General features: G+C 57.4%; 1 protein-coding gene across 6 annotated transcripts; it reads left to right on the top strand.

Annotated features, from left to right (window-relative positions):
- CRLF1 (cytokine receptor like factor 1) lies at positions 1–17,966 on the top strand. 6 transcript variants are annotated; one of them, XM_024209837.2, is made up of 8 exons: positions 1–252; positions 8,291–8,569; positions 10,001–10,130; positions 11,190–11,359; positions 13,261–13,418; positions 13,728–13,896; positions 15,699–15,877; positions 16,753–17,966. In XM_024209837.2, exons 1-8 carry the CDS (start codon positions 198–200, stop codon positions 16,774–16,776), a joined length of 1,164 nt encoding a protein of 387 aa, XP_024065605.2. In that variant the 5' UTR covers positions 1–197; the 3' UTR covers positions 16,777–17,966. The 6 variants fall into 6 exon arrangements, with proteins under 6 accessions (XP_024065605.2, XP_024065606.2, XP_024065603.2 ...); XM_024209838.2 differs by having other exon boundaries at positions 15,699–15,881; XM_024209835.2 differs by lacking the exon at positions 16,753–17,966 and having other exon boundaries at positions 15,699–16,657.

Raw genomic sequence — 17,966 nt, 5'->3', positions numbered from 1 at the left:
CCTCTTTCAGGCATTTCTCAAGATCTCTTGAAATTTAAAATTGGGGTGTGAGAAATACACACCCGGAACAAAATTGGGGGGAACCCCATTCCCCATTGGGAGCATCTGCCGGGGAGAAAGGAAACATTTCTGCCCCTCGAGGTGGAGAACAACCCCCAAGCTCCCCCCCACACACACACACACAAAAGTGTTGAAATATGATCACTTTTTTGTTCCTTTGGCTTTGTCTTCCTCGAGTGGAATCCTTGACATGTAAGTAACGCCTGCATTCCGTTCTCTCCCGGGCCTGTTCTCGGTAAGGTGGGCAGCAGATGCACGGAGGTTTTGCAAGTTAGTAATAGACCGTATCGGATGGGATAATGTTAGCAAGAACTCGATAACTGGCTGGGAACAAGCGAAGGCGAGAGAGAGAGAGAGAGAATTGGGGGGGGGGGTATTAGGGAAATAGGAAAATCCAGCAAGCTATGGCACGGAAGGGGGATTTTTAGAAGCCTGAAGAGAGTCACCTTGGCAGTTGCAAGGTGGGAGTGCGCGCTTGGTAACAGGGGATCGCCCGGCCCAGGCAAAGGTGCCTCGATGGGGGCAGAGACAAGAGAAAAGGTCGAGGGAAGGATCGTTGTAGACAGAGGGGGAGGGGGCAGAGCCCGCCCGGGCCAAGCAAGGTTGTAGCGCAAACGGCCAGTCCATTTCCAAGAGGTGGGGTGGGGCGCACGGGGGAGATTTTGCTTTGAGGCGCCCGGAGTTTTTGAATTCCCCGAGAAACGCTTCGGGGTGTGCCCGAGCCCTTTGCCCCGCGCACATGAGACGGCGGGTGCACGGATCTGCCCCCAAAATACTGTGCAAGAGAGAGAGGCACCAACAATGGGAGTGGAAGCCGGGAGAAGCTCCGTGCGCCCCTGGCGCAGCGGCCGTGAGGCGAGCGCAGAAATCGGTGATGCTGGTTAAAAACGCGGCTCCTCCGATCATCTGCAGCAAACCACAGCGAAATGCGCCCCCCTTCCCTCTCTCCCTCCCTGTACCCGGCCCCCTCGCTGGGGGGGGGGCGCTTCCCCCGGGGGTCTCCTAAGGCCCCTGCCCCACTTTTTCGTTAGTCCTTATTTTTCTTCCTTTGCCATCCCATTCATCTTCTCTCTGTGGATTTCCGAGGCGCGCGGGGTCGGGGGTCCCAGGCCCCTATAATAACCCCCCCCGCGCCCAGGTTCTCCCTATCCCCCCCCCCCCCCGGTCCCTCTGTGCTCCCCGGGTCACACACACACACACACATCCTGTCTCAGGCACACTGCGAGCCTGGCTGGGTGAGTCCAAAGCGAACGTGCCGGGCTCGGGCCGTTGACATGACAAAGGGTTCCCAGCCCACGGCCCCAGCCCTCAAGCCCCCCCAGCCGGGGGGACTTTCGCTCCCGCGGGTCCCAGCCTGCGCGCAGAGAGGGGGACCTAGTCCGCGGCTCGGTCCGCGGAGAGCCTCCGGAACCGCACCTGGAGAGGGGGACCCCTTCGCTCCGCGCCAGGCGCAAGTGGGGGGGCTGCGCTGGCGCAGCGCCGGGAGCCAGGCCGGGTGTGCGCCGCAGGATAACGCACCAAGGCCGTAACAAAGGGGCTTTATTGCCGCAAATATAAATACCCCGCGGGGCGCCACGCCTGGCCCGTCTCCCTGCGCGGGGCTGGCTCTGCGCCCCAGCGCAACTCAGCATCCACGGCCCGCACAGATCCCTCGCCTCGGCGAGATCAGCCAGGCCGGTGGGGGGGCGGAGAAAACCCGCCGCTGGGCTTGTGGGTGCCGGTCGGCAGAGCCGCCGGGGGCGCAGGCTGAGGCCAGGTGCGGGCGGCTCCCCCAGGAAGGAAGCGCCCTAACCCCCTTCGCGATTTGTGTCCCACCCCCAGCGGGTCGCCCCAGCCCCGGCGGTGCCCTGGGGGAGCTGCCAGCCCAGCCCGGGGGCGCACCCGCCTGGCGCGGGGACCAGAGATCCGGGAGACAGCCGGGCAAGGGGACGTGTGCTCAGCCCCCCCACCCCCACCCCCACCCGCAGGGCTCCGCTCCCAGCTCGGGACCTGCAGGGCGCAGCCCCCCTTGAGAACAATGGAGAGTCCCCCTCCCCCATTGAGAACAATGGAGAGTCCCCCTCCCCCATTGAGAACAATGGAGAATCTCTCTTACCCCCATTGAGAACAATAGAAGGGAACCCTCAGTCCCACTCCTGGTCCCGTTTGGGCAGTGGGGCCCTGTCTGCTCACTCAGTGGAGGAGAACAGGCCCTTCAGTGGCTCTGGAGGGCCCAGCTATTTCCCTCCAGGAGAAGGGTCTGGGTTTGGGTCAGGCGAGTTTCTGCCTCCTTCAGTTGGGATGATCATTTCACCAAGAAAAAATTGTGTGTGTGTGTGGCTGGGTGTGCTTATCTGTGTGTGTGTGTGTCTCTGTGTGTATGGGGGGGGGGAGTGTATCTGTGTATGTGTATTTGTGATGTGTGTGTGCCTGTATCTGGGTGTGGATGGCTGTGTGCAAGTGCATCTGGGTGTGTGTCTCTGTGTGTATATGTATGTGGCGGGAGTGTATCTGTGTGTGTTTCTGTTTATTTGTGGTATGTGTGTGTGTGTGTGTGCCTGCATCTCAGAGCAGGGAGTGTATTTCCTAAGGCCCCAGAAGTGCTGTTAACACAAATTAGCCTTTGGTTCCTGGAGTTGTGTTTTTGTTTCCCAAGCAAGAAGGGGGGGGGGGGGAATTCCCTTTCTCCTGTAGCAGGAAGTTGGTGCTTCCTTTTTATGATGGGAATTTCTCAAGACGATATATGCTGCAAACACAGGATCTAGTCCGGCCAAGAAAAGCTTCTGCTGTTGTTTAGGCAGTGTCAGCCACCCCCCCAGCCTGGCCTGGGCCGGACAGACCATCCCAGTGACACATCAGACTGCAGCAGGACGCCTGAAACCTCAGCCAGGCCAGTCCTGCTCCCAAGCACCTGTGGTGAAAGGAAGGGCGCGGGATGCTGCTGTCGGGTGCCCCTGGGAACACAGAGTGCCCAGGATATTCGTGACTTCCCTCACCCTCAGTAGCATCACCCGGTACATGGTGAATACTAACAATACAGGCTGTGGCTCCACAGTGCTGAGCTGGGTTTCCCTGACGGGCAGTAAGTAGCTTGCAATGAGTTATTTAATGACTGATTAACAAGAACCATTAGCAGTTAATTATTAAACAGCAATAGCTAATTATTTGGAACCAAAATAACAGCTAAGCTGGGCTTGTGCCAAGGAAACGAACCCAAACTGAGGAATTGGGAGTGAAAGCTCCCCCTAAAAGCCATCTAAGGGTCTCAGAAGTGTGGCCAGCTTCTCTCCAGCCGGGGGCCCCATCCTGCACTCCCACTCCATTGAAGTCAATGGAAGTTTTGCATGGGTAAGGTTCACAGGACCAGTCCCCAAGTGTGAGGCAGTCCCCAGGCACTCCTGGGTAATCTGTGGGTGGCATTTGCGGTGTTAGTGGGGTGTCCCACATGCCAGCTGGCCCTGGCATTGCTATAGTCAGCAGGGTCCCAGGGGTGCACAGACACTGATGTCCAAGTCTGGAGGTATTTGATGGGCACCTATGCTGGCAGGGGATGATTGTTTAGGGGTTTTGTGGCCAGATTAGGGTGAAAGTATGAAATTCAAGCTCAATTTGAGGACAAACCTGGTCTGTTAGGCTGGCGAGCAGTCTTCCCAGGGAAGCTTAGGTGGTACGGAATTGCTTTGGAGTCTGTGTTTTCGGGCACCCACCTGGGCTTGGGGAGAACTGGGCTAGATGTGACCTGCCAGCCCTAACCACCTCCTTGGGTAACGCTCCTGATTTCACTGGAGTTCAGTGGATTCAGCCCTTTGATCCTGGCTGGAGGAACAGCCAGAGATGCAGCGGGGTCTGTTAAATGCACAGGGCTGGGGGAGAGCAGGGGACGTGTCTTTCAGTGGCTTGTCTGGAGCTGTCTTTGGGGGGGCAGGATCGTGCCCTTTTCCTAACTCTCCAGAGTCTATAGTCGAAAGTCTTTTACCCTCTTTTTGCTATCGGGTTGGTGGGGGAGAGGGACGGTACCTCTAGGCTGGTAACGTTCCCCCATCACAGCTAGAGTCCCCACAGAACATCCCAGAGGAGGGTCAGAATGGAAACGGGCAGAGAATGGCGACGAGAACACAGTAAGCCAGGCACTGGCCTGTGTATGGCCTTTCTATTGCCCCCGCAGACTTGGCACGATGCCCTCCCAGGGACTCACACTTTCCTATGGGTCTCCTGGGCTGTGCAACATGGGTCAAGAACCCTTGCAAGGTATAGACCCCAGTACATGAGCACCAAATCCCTCCTATGGGGTGTGTGTTGGTATTACACCCCCAGGGGCTGGTGTACCCAGAGAGAGTGACGTGCCCAGGAAGTCTCTTAAGAGGGGTAGGACCTGAACCGTCCTTTACCCACAAGCCTGTCCTTTCTCCTCGGCAAAGGTGTACTGCTTTGCTGTGCTATTTTAGGAACTCAGCCTGCATGGGTGGGTATGCTTAGGATTGCTTTGAATAATGGAAAACAGCCCCCCATAGTTCCGTGGCCAGTGTGTAATTTTCAGTCACTTATAACTTTATATGTCTGGGAACCAATTGTTTTCAATCCTGTCCAAGGCACCCACCCTGCCTGAAGACTAAGCCCGTGCCAACTTTGCCATGCAGAAATGAGCCCCTTCAAGTGACCAGAACTCAAAAATAAACTCAAAGCACTTTTTAAATGACTAGTCCCCCCCACACACACACACATATTTGACTCTATTGAGTTTGATAAAACATTTAAAAAGATTCACCTGAGGGATGGAGCATGAGAAATGCAACCTCAAAACGAGAAAGGGAAAAAAAAAGGTTGAGGAAGATTGTGAAGGAACAAAGTCTTTGGCCGAAATGGCTCTTTCGGTTGGGGTTTCTGGGGTCTGTCACTTGACTTTGGCACAGCAACAAGGGGGTCTGTGCACCACATTTCTCAGGATCTGCGGGAATGTTCACTGTATTTTTTACAAAATTTGAGACCATACAAATTCTCCTTTGTTTTCCCCTTTGGGGATCTTGCAGATAATTATTTGTTTAAATCTTTACAATTCCCAGTTAAAGCACACTCTTGCTGTGTGATCTCAGAGGCTTTTCTCAGAGATTTTTTTCCTCTTTCCCAGGCATTTAAACTTCCAATATAAAAATAAAATGAAATCCGGCCACTCAAAAGAAAAGAGTAAACGCTCCTGACACCTTGGACGTGTGGTTTTACTTTATAGTATTACTTAGCACCTGATCAGCATTTTTTTTTAAATAGGAAAGTAATAAAACTTCTAGCAGGTATTTTAGTTCCGAGTTGCACATTCCACACGTTGACTGTGTCTCTCTGGCCCATTCCTCTCCAATCTGAAAACTTCACACTTTTCCCTTTTAAAACACATGTTCATTTCTGGGTCTGTCTCGAAAAAACACTGCTTAAAAAATTGGCCCCTCCAGACACTCCCTCTCTAAGGCTTTGCATGGAGGACGGGAAACGTGTCTGTTTTATGACGCTCGTACGTGTTTCCAGTGGTGTTTAGATTAAGATTTACTAGAATTAGGGCCCAGAGCATTGGCCCCTTTTATCCGCAGGGCTGCAGCTTTCTCACCGAGAGCTCCTCGGGGTTTTGAAACGCTGGTGGATGGAAATGCTTGTGTGCAGCGTGATGACGTTTTCAGAGGCCCTTTCGGCGGCCGAGGCGCGTTCTGTCCTGCACGGCGGGCTGGATGTTCTGAGATTCTTTGGGAACTCGGTACCGCAGCTGGACGGGCCTTTGTTTGTTTTTAGCAAAGGGGAACGTAAAGGTTTGTGCAGCACCTGTACTGCACATTCCCCGGTGGCAGCTCTGCACGCTAGAGACACACGGCAACGGTCTCCTCTGGGCTGTGGTTCCTCATCTCGTTCAGGCGTCTAGTTATGCTTAGGCCATTCTACGGGGGGCTAGCCTCGCCCATGCTGACTAAGCTAGCCCAAGAGAACACGCCACCCCCTTGATAAGCGATGTCAAGGTATCCCCACGCTAGGCAGCCCTGTTCATGGGCAGTGCCGAACACGTGCCAGGCATAACCAGGCCCTGAGCCTTGCCTGGAGCCTCTCGGCACTAGCACAATAGGAGTAAATAGCAATACAGTGGGGGCCCCAGTTTGCCACTGGAATACCAGAGCCCAACTCTGTTGACTTCAGGGACCGCGCTGCGGACTCAGCTCCTTGCGCCGCATCTGTCCAAGGCTGGGGCTTAAGGCACAGTGTGTTCTTTTGTCATCAGCGCTGCAGTCAGGGCGGCTGCAGGCCGGGGGGTTGTTTTGCCTGCTCGCTCTGGGGAGGGCCTTTGGGAGCTTTTAGCGTGCCCCCAGGGCCAGGGGCTCTGAGAATTAATCCCAAATCAATGCCCTGTCTCACTCACTGAGGTGCAATTCATCCCTGGGCAGATGGCCACAGGGGGAAGATCACCACCAGGAGCAGAAAATTAGCCTTTTGGAGAAGCAGTTGCATGGCTGACAAAGGTCTAAAGTGGCATCTGCTCAGCAGTGGTTGGTTATAATCTCTCCAGGGCAACCAAAGCGGCGTTGGAACATTGAGCGTGTTCGTCTCTAGTAGATGGAGATCGCAGTTGTGCTGAATCAGGGCTTTAAAATGTTCCTCGGTTTCTCACCGACACCCGGAGTGAGATCAATACTGCAACTCTGGATATACATTTAGGGCTGCACTGTCAAACAGGGGCAGCGGAGCTCTGTGTCAAACGGGTAATGGGGCACAGGGAGGGAGTGTGATTGTAACAGGTGGTGCTTAGGTGTGCGAACCGGTGTGTGCAGATGGTCACTGGGTGACACTCTGGGTGCACACTGGGCTCCCGAGCGTAGGGGATGGATTTGCAGGTCCAGGCTCCGACTCAGCGAAGCGCTCAGGTGTTGGGCAGTGGAATCTTGGCTCCTGTACAAGGAATGGAGCGAGAGGGGCCCCTTAGACTGTGATTTGCAAAAGCCAGTACGCTAGGCTCTCCCATGGGAGATGCCAGTGAGAGGGGTCTCCAAGCTCCGGGGGGCACCTGCTTCTGCTCCGATTCTCAGCCAGGAACCCGCTTTGGAGTCCAGCGCCTCATGCTGGTTTGGGGAGGAGGAGGGGTAGCCCTGCGAGAAGGACTCTGTTGCCCAGTGGTTAGAGCATTCACCCAGGATGTAGGAAACTCAGGATCCAGCCCCCCTGCTCCAATGACTTTCTCTCTATTTATCCAGAGTACAACAGCTTCACTAGGAGAGATTTGAGGGATTTTCCCCAGCTTGGACTATCCCATGGTTAGCGCGCTCACCTGAGAGGAGGCAGATCCCTTCTCCCCATCAGGCGGAGAGGGGAGTTGAACTGGGCGGGGGGCTCCCACATCCCAGGCGAGTCCCCTGACCACTGGGCTAAAGGGTAGGAGGGAAGTCCTCCTCTGAGCAGCACCTCGGACGAGGTAGATGGCCACACACAGGCCTGTCTTCCCCTGGTTTGGGAATCGGGCTGGGCGCAGGGACGCAGCCATGTGCACATTCACAGGCAGAAACATGGGTGTCTCGGGAGCTTTTACTGCCAAAAGCTAGACAACGAGGAAGTTTAGGCACCCCCAGGGTCTCAGCAGGAGTCCTGTGCATCACTGTGGGCCGAAACTGGAGGTAGGTGCCTACAACAGGGACGTACGCTCCAAACTCAGGCCTTACGCACATGCTTAAAGTTAAGCAGGTCCTCCAGTGCCTTGCTCAATTGGAGCCCTCCAGAACAGCGCGGAACTGACCAGCTCTGGGTCCCCGATGCTTCCCTCTCTGGTGCGGGGAGGTCTGGCTGTGAATGTGTTTTTTGAAAAAGTGTTTCCACAGTTGCTTTTGAAATCCCCTTTGCCACAAGCCCCACCCGCCAGCCATGGGCAGCCACGCCCTACCAAAACCCAGCCCCGTAGGCTGCAGCAACCAAAGCCAAAGCAAACCACATAAACAATCCTTGCCCAGGCAGCGGTGAGCGAGAGACACCTTCTCCACTGACACAATCAGCTTATTCTTGGAGAGAAATCCACACTCGATTTACATCTCACCGTCCAAGTGGGAAAAAGCTGCCAAACCTGCCTATATAAATCCCAGGCATCTCCTAGGTTTTCATCATATGAAGAGCGAGGGAGGATTTTTACCCAGCAGGCAGACCAGAGTCTATTTGGGGGAAGAGTTAGAGGTTGAGCCACGTAAGAGATTGTTCCTTGATTTTTTTTCTTTTCTTTCTTTTTTTTTTTTTTTTGCTGCAGATCCTGCAGTCATATCCCCCCAAGATCCAACTCTGGTGATTGGCTCTTCGCTCACCGCCACTTGCTCAGTGAACTCTGAGTTACACCTGAAAGCAGAGGACCTGTACTGGACTCTGAATGGCAGACGTCTCCCCCCAGAGTCCTACAAGGTCCTCAATGGCACCACCCTCAGCGTGGCTCTAGCCAACCTGAACGGGTCCAGGCAGCAGTCAGGAGATAACCTGGTGTGTCACAGCAGAGACGGCAGCATCCTGGCTGGCTCCTGCCTTTATGTGGGATGTATGTTTGCAATGCTTCTGCTTAGAGAGATGTTTCGCCCCAAACTCCCCAGGCACAGCCCAGAAAAACAAACCAGCCCAAATTCATCCCGGGTACAAGTCTGCTGAGTTGGAAGCTTACACGGGGATGAATCTGGCTACACAGGGATATTTACCTTGTTCGTTGATAGACCTTAACTTTAGATTGCACCTTTCATCCTAAGGGGTCCCAAAGCACTTTAAGGACTGTACGGGTACAGCAGTGGCTGCCCACCCACTGACATGCCGCTGTTTCTGGGGTGGAACCTACTGGGCAGCACTGCTCAATAGAGTTTAGGAGGGGAAATTAAGAATAAAATCTCTAATCAAAACTGCCCCGGGGTATTTAGAGAGGGAGAGAACCACTCGAGTTGGAATTTGACCCAGACACTAGGCTTAACACTCCAGCTCTTGTCAAAAACGTTCCCCTGGTTTCTACCAATGGCAAGATGTTCAGAGGGATTTTGCTTCTCTTCCAGATGAGAAGCCGCGTGTTGTCATGTGGCCACCTATTTCATTAGGGGCTGAGCATTTCATCAGAACAAACGGAGTAATTTAAAACCGTGTCGTTGGTTACCAAGAACAAGAGTCAGAGAAGCCCCTGCAATATTAACAGTAATTTGTACACTAATCATTTGCACCTTTAATGTCCTTGTAATAATTTGCACTACCTGCTCATTTCCCAGCATTCAGTAATGGAACTCTAAGCCTGGGAGCTGTCAGAGCTGGCTTTCGCCTCCGCATGTGAGAACACAACAGCAGAAAGACTGTTTGGCAACCGCTGGTAAAATGACTGTTGTCCAAATCAATGATCATAAGATTTTATCTCAGGCTATTTTAAGGACATTTCTATGAGTTTCTCAGAATACAGAGGCTTAACTGGGAACAGAAAACCGTTTTTTTTTGTTTGTTTGTTCCCAAAAGAAAACTGCTTCAGATCTCAGCTCAGCAACACAATAAATGGGCAGATGTTTTAAAAAAAACCCAACCCACCAAAAGCACTTACATTTAAAATGAAGAGCTGGAAATCATTTGCTCTTTCATGCACCTGCCAAGACCTGAGTTCAGGAGCTGGTCTTCCCCATACACCAGTGGATGGTTTTGTTGGCACCCAGCTCAGGGTATTTTCCTGTGTTCCCTGGGGTGTTCTGGATGTGGATGATGTCATCCACACTTTCGTGGGAATCACAGAATCCCGACCTTGGATCCTGGCAGGTGAGTGACAAATGAGCTGATTTGAGTTGAGCATCTAAATGCCTTTGGTCAGGGCTCTTAAAACAGTTTGTCAAACAAATCTACTGAGCAACGTTCTCAGGCTCAGCCCTTGTCAGTCTCTAGGCTGCTTTGAGCTGGGGAAGCTTTGGCGGTTTCTTTGCAGAACTGGTTTCATGTCAAGGGTTCTTTTCCCTTCTAGTGCCACCGGAAAAACCAGGGAACATAACCTGCTGGTCCAAAAACATGAAAGACCTCACCTGTAAATGGGCCCCCGGCACGGAGGGCGAGACCTACCTGCACACCAACTACAGCCTCAAATACAAACTCAGGTATGGGCCAGCTGCGGGGGAGGGGAGATGAATTCCGCTTATTCTTTGCCATGCAAGTGCTGAGGCAACGGACCTACAAAGAGGGGAACCAGATTGCGGCTCCTCCAAGTTCCAACCTGCCCCCCCCCGGAGGTGAAAGACAGGCTGCAAGCGCTTGCCATCCGTCCGGCGCCATGTGCAATGAGTTTGGTGGGGCTCAGTCTGATTCCTAACAGGCTTCTCCTTGCTGGCAGCCTGAGAGAGGCCAAGGACGGTATGGGCAGGGAGACTCAGGCAGGGTGCAGCCCAGGGGAAGTATGCCCCGCCACTGCTTCTTCTACACATGCTCTCACGGAGGTTCAGAGGAGTACGTGGCTAATGCATAGGAGTGTATGCCAGGACTCCTGGGGTCTATTCCCCGCTGTGGGAGGGAAGCAGGGGGCTGGGAGCCAGGACTCCTGGGGTCTATTCCCAGCTCAGCCAGTGACTCTGTACCTGTCCTTGGGCAATTTCTCCGTGCTTTGGTTTTCCCATCTATACAGTGGGGCTAATGGCACTGACCTACTTCCTGGGGGATTGAGTCATTAGCATGTGGGAAGTGCTTTGAGATCCTTGGGTTTAAGGCATCATAGAAGCACACAGAGTCTTTGCTCGGGATAAACAGCACACATTGGCGTTTTGGGCTGGGAGTCTAAGACTTTGCAAAGAGACGTTGCCAGTATTGGACAGCAGATGACTGAATCACAGTTCCTGTGAGGAGCACTTAACGCCTGTGTTAATATGGAGGGTGTAGACTTGGCAGTGCTGTCCATGCCTATCGTTCAACGGATTAATACCAAAAGAGCTCAGTAACATCGAAAGCTGCCAGTGAGGAAACCAGACACATCCCTGCTTAATGCACTAGAGCCAATGTGCATGTGCAGAGCTCCGGAAGCAGTGTCAGCTGTCCATGGAAGGTTGGACGGAAACCAAGGGCCAAATTTTCTGCTGGTGCAAACTGACTGAGTTCCCTTGACTCCAGAGCCAATTCACCAGCAGGGAACTCGACCTGACGGGAGGGCTGGTGCCTCTTGTTTGCAGGTGGTACGGCCGGGATAACACGTGCCAGGAGTATCGAACCGCAGGGCAGTACTCCTGCCATATCCCCAAAGACCTGGCCCTCTTCACACCCTACGAGATCTGGGTGGAGGCCTCCAACCGGCTCGGCGTGGCTGTCTCTGAAGTCGTCATGCTCGACATTCTGGACGTGGGTGAGACATTGGCTTGTGCCGCCCCCACCCTGCATGGGGCCACTGCTCGTGTGCATCCCGCCTCTCTCTTTCCTTCCTTCCTTCCCATTTTTATGGCTGTTTTTAAAGGGGTTTTTTTAGAGTCGATTTTTATTTTTGAGAGGGGGATCTAAATCCTTCAGAAACAGCCCATGACCTCCGCCCCCTCCCCAGCTCAGGAGGGGTTTAGCCACTCCACTGGGTGCTCTGGGACGGAGTCCTAACACAAGGGACCTCCCATTGCTGCCAGCTCCCCATGGGGCTGGACGCACCATTGTGGGGCTGGACGCCGTGGGGAGCAGTGGTGCACAGCGGAGGGGAGGGGAGCCGAAGGATTTCAGTCAAAGTCTGGTGGGAAGGCCTAGGGCGGCCCGTCCCTAATTACCAGCGTGCCTCTGCTGCTAGCTAACCTTCCTCTGGCTGCGCTGGAAGGCGAGCCAGGTGGAGCAGAGCGGCTCTGGTAATCTGAGCCCCGGCTGCTTGGAGCAGCACCGACGGGAGTTGGGGGGCTTCTCACACGCTAAAGAGCTGCTGACACCTCATGGAGAATGTTACAGCCCATTGCGGTGAGACCTGATCCTTCCTTGAGCCCCACAGTCGCTGCATTCCCTTCCCCTCCTCCCGCACCTGGAGCCACAGCCCTCCCAACTGTGATGTCACAGCCGGTTGCTGCGGAGATGACTGTGATGTCACACACAGGGGATCATGACCTCAGCCGGGGGGGAAGGCATAGCAGAGCTCCAAGGGGGACCAGGATCCTGGGTTCATGGCATCCTCCCTGGTAATAGAGAAGGACGGAGAAGGGCAGCAGGAAATGGACGATATGTGAGCAGAATTGCTTCTAATCTAATTAGGATGTTTCTCCATGTTTTCCTGGAGGCATCTGTTGCTCCTTAACCCTTTCTGCCCCACGAGGCACATGGCCAGGAAAGGGGCTCCACCCCCATCCTGGGGCCTGCTGCCAGGCCCAGGCAAGAGGGGCAGGGCTGCCACACGACCTGAGGCCAGATGTCCAACCTGCGCCGTGGAGAACGTGAAACATCCCTGGTTCATGGCCGGAGGAAGAAATGCCCCTGTTTCCTCTTGTATCGTACACTTGGGAGGCAGTGTAACCCCAGCACGATGTGCTGATCCAATGCACACGCATCCCCCCCACATTGCACGCCCCGGCAACAACAGCAAGGCGAACGAATGCCCCATCGATTGCCCCAGCAGCCAACGAGGCAAGAGGCTGAAAGAAGGGTTTCATTCAGAGCTCCCCCCAAGTCCCAGCTCTCCTCCCTTCCGTTTGTGCGCCGGGCTGGTCTAGAGCAGCAAAACACTGTGGGTGCTTGGTCCTGCACGCCCCCCAGCCCTAGGAGGGGCAGAGAGGCCCCCCAGTGGCTTGGGTGCTCATCCCACCAGCACCCCACCCCCTGAGCTTCCCCCCGGGCTGGAAGGTTAGCAGCTCACTTCCGTGGCCGGAGGAGCACCAGTGGGCCCCACAGCCACAGGACGATCCTGCTCCCAAGTGCTCCCTGCACCGCACGCTAGTGGCCACGAGAACGGGAGAGCTGCCTGCATGCAAGATGCTTTTGCACTTTGCACTTTACTCTGCCAGGGCACGCAAGTAACGAGCCAGGAGCAGATTCCTGCCTGAAAGCCTCCCCTGGAGGAGCAACCCAATCCCTTTCCAGGCCTTGTGAAAACGCAAGCCGGGACCTGGGCACAGCTGCCATCTGGCCAGGCCCGATTGCTAGTGACTCCCCGTCTATCTCTCTGTGGTACCGTGGGCCCCCCGAAAGCAGCACTCCGGGTTGGGGTGTTCATCTAGGTCACGCCAGCAGCCCTCTCCCCGGCACTGCCTGTACTTGGTGCCCTTAACGCATCTCTCCCCCTGGCAGTCACCACCGACCCGCCGGCGGACGTCACCGTGAGCCGAGTTGGGGACCTGGAGGACCAGCTGAGCGTTCGTTGGAGCTCCCCGCCTGCGCTGAAGGATTTTCTGTTTCAAGCCAAGTATCAGATCCAGTACCGGGTGGAGGACAGTTCGGAGTGGAAGGTGAGCGTGAGGGAGCAAACACATGCATGGCTGGGACCCCGGACTCCAGTGGACAGCGCCTTACCCTGGGGGCCATGCACGCTTGCTTAGCGAGGGACTGGCCTGGTCCTGGTGCTCAAAGCCCTGCCTAGGCCTGGTCTGTCCCTCGCTCAGCGTGGGAGCCACATGGATCTCGGAGCATCCTTCCTCCGGAGAACAAGCTCCGAGTGGATCTCTGGGCATCAAGGGAAGGCGTATTCCAGGGCGCAGCTGCCAGCTCTGCTACAGGCTGGAACGTGCCTGGAACCCGCCTTCCTCCTCTCCCGGCAGGTCGTGGACGACGTAGGGAACCAGACGTCCTGCCGGCTGGCAGGGCTGCGGCCCGGCACCGTGTACTTCGTCCAAGTTCGGTGTAATCCCTTCGGGATCTACGGCTCCAAAAAGGCCGGGATCTGGAGCGACTGGAGCAACCCCACGGCGGCCTCAACTCCTCGGAGCGGTGAGCAGCGCGGCCCTGCGGCAATAACCGTGGCGGGGGAGCAGGGAAGGGGCCCCTCGGAGTCCTCCGGCTCCACACTAGCACGGCCCGCAGGTCGCAGGGGAGGAGGCTGGGGCCAGGGACCCAGCTCCCAGCTGATCTGCATGTGTCACTGGAGAGCCGAACCCAGGCTCCTCCAGCGGGAGAGGCTGCAGCAAGGGGCCTCGGGCTGGCAGCAGGTACTTGGCTGCCAGGAGGTGCACAGGCGCCCAGCTGGCGGGAGGGAGCCAGGCGAATGCCTTCGGCCATGGGGTACCTCGGGACTGCGGTGCTGGGGGCACTGGGCACGGCCCTTCCCTGCCAGGCACTGTGCTGCGGGATGGCAGGACCCACCCATGCCCTGTCCAAGAGGTGCTGCCTGGCCTGGGGTGAGGCAGAGCCGCTCCCCCCAGATGGTGCCTGGGGGCTCTGACAGCTGGGGCAGCTGCCATGGAAAGGCCCAGCCCCGGCTCCATTGCAGCCAGCACGCCAACTCCACCTTAGGCTGTCGCTCGTCACAGCCCCCCCAGTTCGTTTGCCTTGGAGGGGTCCCTCCAGGCTCCCCAGCAGGCCGAGCGCCTCTGTAACACCCCACACTTCCCTCAGCCCGGGGTGGGGAGCGAGAGACCAGGGCCGGAAATCCAGCCCAGCGCCTCCCCCCAGATGGCTCGGAGCGCCGACTCCCCTATTCCTCCCGGAGATGTAGCTTTCCTTGGCGTGCCGGGGGTCTTGGCACCCCGCCAGCTGCTGGAGTTCAGGGTCACCCCTCCCCGCCCCCCTTGGCTCTGGCAATAATTAGATTAGCATTCAGTCCTGCTGGGGCAGCCATTCCTCCCGCGCCATATGCAAATTGGCTGCTATTCACATTGTCTTTTGGGGGCGGTGGGGTTGGGAAGGGAGGGGGCAGGCGGGGTGGGGGGGCGGGGCAGGCTGCAGAGGCCCCAGTGGCCCAGCCTCTGCTTCCCCACTTTCCGGAGAGCACTGGACGTGCGGAGAGGTTGTTCCCCCCTTGGCCCCGCTCTGTGCCCGGCACCTGGATTTCTTGCAAAGGAGCCAATTCGGAGCTCTGATTTCCCAGCCGGGAGAGAACGAACCTCGTTTCCACCCCTCACGCCGCGCCAGCACGGCCCCGCCGTTCAGCAGGGCTCTCCTGCCCTTATTTATGATGTGACGTCGATGTCACGCCTTCCCTGGGCATCTGCAACACGGGATCAGTGGGGGAACAGCTTTGCCCCACCCTAGACCTCGCTGCGGGACCCGCAGGCTCAGCCCCTGGACTGCACAACAGGGGGAGCACGGGACCTGCCAGTGCAAAGGCTGGGACCCCCACAGCTGCCCCCAGCCAGGAAAAGCCGCTGGGGGCTCAGCGCCGGAGGGAGGGGGATTCTTAGGCAGACAGAAGATTGTAGGTCACATTTGGAGACATTAATACTCATAGGAGGGTCCTGTCTAGACAGCTTTGCAAATTGCCTTCCCCAGCATACAGGCCCAGCCCTAGGTAGCTGGGGTAGGAGCCCTCCTGCTTCCACCAGTGAGCTAACCACCAGGGAAATGGCCCCCTCGTCAGTCCCAGAACGGCAGGGTTCCCGCCCCACCTTCCGGTGCTGGCACGGCCAGAGCTGGACCCCGGGCCGCAGTTCCCATGTTGTGCATGAAACCCAGAACATGGCCAAAGACGAGAACGTCCGTGGCCACAGACGTGCCAGTGTTCCTGGCCATCCTCCCCCCCGGTATCCCCAGCCCCAGCAGCTCCGCTCTGACCCTCTCTGCTCTCCCTGGCCCAGATCGGGTCCCGGGCGTGTGCGACCCCAAGAGCGGTGAGCAGAACACCACACTGCGGCGGGAGCTCAAGCAGTTCTTCGGCTGGGTGAAGAAACACGCCTACGGCTGCTCCAACCTCAGCATCAAGCTCTACGACCAGTGGCGCGTCTGGCTGCAGAAATCCCACAAAACACGGAACCAGGTAGGTAAGGACCCTTCTCCGATTCCTTACATCTCGGTGCCGAGAGGGAGGTGGGCCGGGAGTTTGGGCGTCACCTGGCCCTGCGAGGAGGAGCAGAGTCTCCAGATGCACAAGGCTGCTGCTCCACCGTCAGATCCCCCTTGCCCCCCTGGGAGCTGCTCTCCGTGGCCATCTCGTCTGCTGCAGCGCCCGCCCTGGGGCAAGGTTTCGACAGTCCCGCTGATCTGGAGACAGGGGCCCAGGCTGGGGCACCTGGGAGCCAGCCCTCGGAAGCGGTCAGGCCTCTGCACTTTCCCGTAGCATGGGCTGAAGCGGAGACGGGGCTGCCCTCTGGATTTATACAGGGTCATCGGGATGGGAGCCTGCAGGGTCCCCGGCTCCTGGCGTAGTGGCATCCTGATACATGCCAGCCAGTGCCCGGCCTGGCAGTGGGCCCTCATCCACCGGAGGCAGCATTCTTTGCCCCTGGCCATGAGGGGAAAGCAGCAGGCACAGGCTCGGCTGCCCCGCCCCACTCTGGAGAGGCAAAGCAGCTGCCCGCACGTCCTGCCCAGCAAAGCCGAGCTGCAGTACCTGGGGCTCTGGGTCCTGGAGCCGGCTCTGTTCCCCCTGCCCCACCGGCCTCCCAGAGATATTCCCGCCTGGCCCTGAGCCCATGCCCCGGCCCTCGGTGCCCATGTGGCTGCCAGCCCCAGCAGCCAGCATGAGGTTATAGGAGGAAGCAGACGCACCCTGCATGCTTTACAGTTGCTGGAGGGCAAACAGGCGGATGGGACGCAGACAGGCTGGGACCAGGGGAGGGTTGCTCTGCGGCTGGCCGGGCGGGCGGGGAGGCGGTTACTGCCTCTGGAAGCTGGGCTGTGCTCTCCTTCTAGGTGCTACCCGGCGATAAGCTGTAGCCCCCGCCGCGCTCAGCAGTGGCAGGAGAGCAGAGGGAGCTGCATGGAACCCGCGCGCGGCTGGACCTCACCCAGCCCTCAGGACCAGGGGGAAGGGCACGGACTTCCCCCCCCCCCAATCATTCTTCTCCAGCAGGGATAGGAAGAAACAGACTTGGACTTTGAACGTCTCCCCCAGGCGCTCCCCTCCCAGCACCCAGCCCTGCTCCCCACCAGGGGCCCTGGTGCAGCCTCCCTGCAGTGCTGGGTGGGTTCCCAGCATTGCCAAGACACCCCGGTGGGGAGGGTCCCTCCCAGCACTGGGGGGGGGGACGCTATCAGTGCCTACGAAGCACACCCCCAAAGGGGGTCAGGCTGCTGTCAGCTGGGCCTTGGCTGCCGGCCCGGTGGAGCCTGGCCTCGGCTGCAGGTTGCCCCTGCGGCAGAATTAAGAGGGGGGGGACCAGAGGGCCTAATGGTCCTTGGACCGTTCACAGGCAGGGCCCTGGTTGAAGCCAGTCCTGGGCACTAGCGACCCATGTCCGCTACCATCAGTGGCCCCTGCATGAAATGAGTCTGGAGGGTCTTAGCTCCGTTCCCCCGGGAGCAGCGTCCCAGCCCCGACCCACGGGAACTGGTGCTAACCGGGCTGCACTGGTGGGAGGCGAAGCATAGAACCAGCTCCCCTCACCCCGAGGGCACTCCCAGGCTGGACGGAGGGGCACCACTGCTGGGCGGGAAAAACAGCGGGGCCTTTTACCTGCCAGAAAATCCCCCCTCCCCCTGGGCAAAGTGCAAACAACGGGCAGGATGCTGCACACGCAGGCCCCTGTGCACGGCCCTGCTAGCGCATCGGGGTGCTAGGCACAGTGCCACCAACTGCATGGCACCTTTATGCTGCCCACGCTGCACCAAAGGGCCCCAGCCACCTCATGGAAACGACCGCCACCTCCCCCGCTGGGTCCCCCGGGCCGCCCGAAGCCCAGCCCGGCCCTGCCCCACCCCAAGGTGTCAGGGAAACTGTTTGTCTTTGTTTTCTGGCTGCACATTAAACACCAGAGCGCAGAGGCCTCTGCATTTGACGCTGTGCCCGTGGTTCTCCGAGCATTGGGCTCCAAACGGACATCACCCCTCAGTGCCCGCACGGACTCGCTCATTGCACACTCAGCGTCGCCGGCTTTAGCCAACCCTACCTCAGTCTGCGGGGGGAG

Source organism: Terrapene carolina, unplaced genomic scaffold (genome assembly GCF_002925995.2).
Source record: "Terrapene carolina triunguis isolate 2854851 unplaced genomic scaffold, T_m_triunguis-2.0 Scaffold194, whole genome shotgun sequence".
Taxonomy (NCBI): domain Eukaryota; kingdom Metazoa; phylum Chordata; order Testudines; family Emydidae; genus Terrapene; species Terrapene triunguis.
This window is presented reverse-complemented; position numbering and strand designations above follow the sequence as displayed.